The sequence below is a fragment of the Pelodiscus sinensis genome, unplaced genomic scaffold, assembly GCF_049634645.1.
Source record: "Pelodiscus sinensis isolate JC-2024 unplaced genomic scaffold, ASM4963464v1 ctg146, whole genome shotgun sequence".
Classification (NCBI taxonomy): domain Eukaryota; kingdom Metazoa; phylum Chordata; order Testudines; family Trionychidae; genus Pelodiscus; species Pelodiscus sinensis.
The window spans coordinates 52,378-56,763 of record NW_027465992.1 but is presented as its reverse complement, the minus strand read 5'-3'; the positions used below and the strand labels follow the sequence as shown (position 1 = coordinate 56,763).

Here is a 4,386-nt window from a genome sequence, read left to right as displayed (position 1 = left end):
CGCTCCCCCGCCCGGCCAGTGACCGGCCCCTGATGGCAAACCCCTGGGGAAGGTCCCACGCTGCCCTGCCCACCCCCCAGACACCAGCAGGGGCGGGGCTGGCAGGGGGACAGGCCAGCTCAACAGGGCCCCCAGGGCTCCAAGTGTCCTGCTGTGGGGCGCCAAAGCAGCCAGAAGACACTGACTCATGCCCGAGGCAGGTAAACTGAGGCACAGAGCGGCAAAGTAACTCACCAGGCAGGCAGCTGGGAGCACAGGCCAGGTCCAGCAAACCCAGCTCTGACACCTAGAAAACACTCCCAGGCCCAGCCAGAAAAAAACCCACCCCCTGCTCTAACCACTAGCCCCCACTTCCCTCCCCAGAGCCGGGAGAGAACCCACGACTCCAGGCTCCTCCCCCAGCTCTAACCACTAGCCCCCACTTCCCTCCCCAGAGCTGGGAGAGAACCCACGACTCCAGGCTCCCCCCCCCCAGCTCTAACCACTAGCCCCCACTTCCCTCCCCAGAGCCGGGAGAGAACCCACGACTCCAGGCTCCCCCCCCAGCTCTAACCACTAGCCCCCACTTCCCTCCCCAGAGCCGGGAGAGAACCCACGACTCCAGGCTCCCCCCCCAGCTCTAACCACTAGCCCCCACTTCCCTCCCCAGAGCTGGGAGAGAACCCACGACTCCAGGCTCCCAGCTCTAACCACTAGCCCCCATTCTTCTCCCAGAACCAGGAGAGAACCCATGACTCCAGGCTCCCCCTCCCCACCCGAGCTCTAACCACTAGTCCCCACTCCCTTCCCCAGAGGCAGGCTCAGAGAGCCCAGGAGTCCTGGGGAGCATGGTTGGATTTGCTCACCAGTGCCGTGGCCTGTGCTGCCCCCTGCTGGACCCCAGCAGTGCCACCAACCGGCCAGTAGTCCCAAAGGCCTGAGGTCTGTGCTGGGGGCTTCACGAATTGGGGCAAGGCAGGGGTTTAACTACGAGACTGCACTCCCCGCACAGAACCCTGGCGAGAACCCCGGAGTCCCGGCTCCCAGCCCCCCGCTCTAACCACTAGCCCCCACTCCCTTCGCAGAGCCCTGGAGAGAAGCCAGGAGGGGCTCCCATGCACCTGCCCCCAGCTCAAGATGCAGGCACCAACCCCTTGATTTTCAGGCTGAAGGGAACAAACTGCAGCCGTTACACAGACCGTTACGGAAGAACTTTCATTGTAACAGAGCTGTCTCCCCCCCCCCCCCCCGTTTCCTCCCTCTCCGCCCCCGGCCTGCCCCTGCCCCACACACTCAGCCGGGGCGCCACTCCCCGGAGCAGCTGCTTCCCTAGGGGTGCCCGTGGCACCGGGCTGCTTCCTGCCCTCAGCGGCCTGGCCCGAGGCCAGTCACCCAGCCATTCCTCGGCCCCCCAGCTCCTCTGGGGCAAATCTCCGCAGCCGCTGCTCTAGGCTGCCCCCCGAGCTCCACGAGCACCAGGGACGTGAGGCTAACGCAGCCCATGGTGGGCTCCTGCCCCGGCCTTGGCGACAAAGGGGGCAGGCAGTGGGGTACCCAAAGGTACCTGTCTGGGCTGGACCACAGGCCCGGACCACCTGTGGGGAGCCTCACAGGGACATGCCCCCATTCGGCCAGGGCTCCTGGGGCATGGAGCGAGGAGTCTGGGGTCCTGACCCACTCATCGGGGTGCCAGGGTTTGGGGGGCAGGTCCCCCCTATTCCGCCTCCATCTCCTCCGCCTCCTCGGACTCCTCGCCATCGAAGTAGCGCTCCTCCTCGTCCCGCGTCACGATGTCCAGGTTGTCGAACTCCGGGTTCTCGTCCACCTCACTGGGAGAGAGCGAGCCGGAGCTGGGAGCTCAGGGGGCAGAACCCAGGGGTCCTGGCTCCCAGCCCCGGGACAGACGCTCATTGCCCCAGCCCCCCGCCAGCCCCCCAGGCCAGGGGGCCAGCACCTAGCGCTCCCACTGCTCACCTGTAATCAAAGTCGCGGTCCTTGCCGTCCAGGAAGCGCTGATGCATACGGCTGGTGAACTCCTCGCGGAGGAAGGCCTTCTCCTCCGTGTCGGGGACCCAGGAGTCGGAGGCGGAGCTGGACCCCTCGCCTAGCAGGCAGGGAGAGGACGGGCACGATCAGCCGAAGACCAGTCACAAAGCCAGGCCCTGGACAGCAGCCCTTCCTCCCCAACACAGAACCCAGGAACCCTGGTGCCCCGCTCTAACCATTAGGCCTCGCTCCCTTCCCCGAGCCAGACACCGCACTGACCTTCGTCGTCGTCCTCCTCCTCTTCCTCCTCCATGCAGGCGTGCTCCTGCTCCTGTTGGATGTGCAGCCGCAGCTGGAGCACCTGCTCCTGGTAGGAGTCCATCAGGACGCCGGAGAGGGAGCAGGGGCCGGCCTGCGCCTGGCTGCCCAGGGCCAGCAGCTCCTCCTCGCTCAGGTACTGCCCGATGTACTGCTCGTACAGCAGGGGCTCCCGAGCCCGCATCTGCTCGTCGCTGAAATACTCGCCCCCTGCAAGGAAGAGCGCTGGAGTCACGGGGCTGGGGATGGGCAGCTTCTGGGGCTCTCCGGGGCAAACCCTGCTCCTACTCCCCTCCCACAGCTGGGAAGAGAAGCCAGGGGTCCCAGCTCCCTGCCCTTGATCTAACCCCTGGTCCCCACTCCCCTCCCATAGCTGGGGAGAGAAGCCAGGGGTCCCAGCTCCCTGCCCTTGATCTAACCCCTGGTCCCCACTCCCCTCCCACAGCTGGGGAGAGAAGCCAGGGGTCCTGGCGCCCTGCCCTCGATCTAACCCCTGGTCCCCACTCCCCTCCCACAGCTGGGGAGAGAAGCCAGGGGTCCCAGCTCCCTGCCCTGGATCTAACCCCTGGTCCCCACTCCCCTCCCACAGCTGGGGAGAGAAGCCAGGGGTCCTGGCGCCCTGCCCTCGATCTAACCACTGGCCCGCACTTCTCAGCCTGCAGAGATCCCCCATGGGCAGGGTTCTCTCTGTGACCCCCTCCATCCTTAGCCTCTGCCATGGCAGCTGGGGCAGGGGACACTCGGCATGAGCTAGGCTGACTTGGCCACGTCCTGCTACAGCAGCCTGCTTCCAGGGCATCCAGCGGGCACCATGTCCCACTCCCTGCGGCGCAGCGCTCCCTAGCCCATGTAGCACCCCTGCTGGGGGGCGCGGGGGCAGGAGGGCAGCCGGGTACCTTTGATGAGCTGCTGCAGGGCGGCGTATCTCTTGTTGCGCACCCGGGTGCGGCCGGCCTTGGCCCGGCCGGCCCGGCGCACCTCGTCGCAGTAGAAGCGCACCTCGTAGCGGGCGGCCAGGTGGGCGAAGCAGCCCAGGTGCTCGACGCGCAGGGCCCGCCGGAAGCGCTCCAGGAAGACCACGGGCTTGTCCTGGTACAGCGCCCGCAGGATGCCCAGCTTCTCCTCCGCCGTCAGGTCCGGCTCGTCCTTCTGCTGGCTGCGCACGGGCAGCGGGCTGCTGGCCACGGCCCTCAGCATGGCCAGCAGCGCCTGCTCGCCCGCCCCGGGGGGCTCCCCCGGCTCCTTCGGGGGCAGGTTCCCGGCTTGGGCAGGCTCCGGCTTCTCTCCGCCTCGCTGGGATGGGCGCTGCGGCGGCTCCCCCCGCCTGCCACTGGGGGGGCAACGGGCTCCCCGGGCCGGCGCCAGCAGCCCCTCCCCCCAGTGCTGGTGCTGCCGGGGGGGCTCGGAGACCCCGTTATTGTGGCGCTGCCCCCGGGGCGCTGGGCTGTCCAGCATCTCCTCCCCCCAGAGCCGGGGGGGCCGGTCCAGCATCTCCTCCCCCCAGAGCCGGGGGGGCCGGTCCAGCATCTCCTCCCCCCAGAGCCGGGGGGGCCGGTCCAGCATCTCCTCCCCCCAGTACCTGTTGCGGGGGGGCCGGTCGCGGGGGGCGGGGCTCACCGGTGCCCCCTCCCCCCCGTGCGGGGGGGACTCAGAGACCCCGTTCCGGGGGGCGGGGCTCTCCAGCATCGCCTCCCCCCGGTGCGGGGGGGGCCCGTGGCGGGGGGGCCGGTCCGGGGGGGCGGGGCTCCCTGGTGCCCCCTCCCCACAGTGCGGGGGGGGCGGGGCCGGGCCCGCGGGATCTTCCGGCTCCTGCTGCCTGGCGCCTGCGGAGCAAGACCCAGAATTAGCAGGGGGGGGGGGGAGCCACGTGACCCCCCCGCCACAGGGGGGGCAGGGCCGGTCCCGGGCCCCCCCGGGGGACCCGTTTGGGTGCGACACCCCCCCCGCTCGCGCGCCCCGGCCCCTCACCCGGCAGCGGCCGGACCCCCGCTTCCGCCTCCATCCCGCGCGCCAGGCCGGAACTTCCGGCCCCCCGTGCAGCAGCCATAGCGGCCCCCCCGCGGACGGGACCCCGCGGTCCCGGCACATTGGTTCCGGAGCGAG

At 69.7% G+C, this 4,386-nt stretch overlaps 1 protein-coding gene across 1 annotated transcript; it reads right to left on the bottom strand.

Moving 5' to 3' along the window:
• Window positions 1-1,239: 1,239 nt before the first annotated feature.
• Window positions 1,240-4,372, bottom strand: CCDC97 (coiled-coil domain containing 97). Its single transcript, XM_075917832.1, has 5 exons — window positions 4,252-4,372; window positions 3,180-4,106; window positions 2,245-2,493; window positions 1,954-2,083; window positions 1,240-1,808 (listed from the first exon to the last, which is right to left on the bottom strand). Exons 1-5 carry the CDS (start codon window positions 4,328-4,330, stop codon window positions 1,694-1,696), a joined length of 1,500 nt encoding a protein of 499 aa, XP_075773947.1. The 5' UTR covers window positions 4,331-4,372; the 3' UTR covers window positions 1,240-1,693.
• Between the last annotated feature and the right edge of the window lie 14 nt (window positions 4,373-4,386).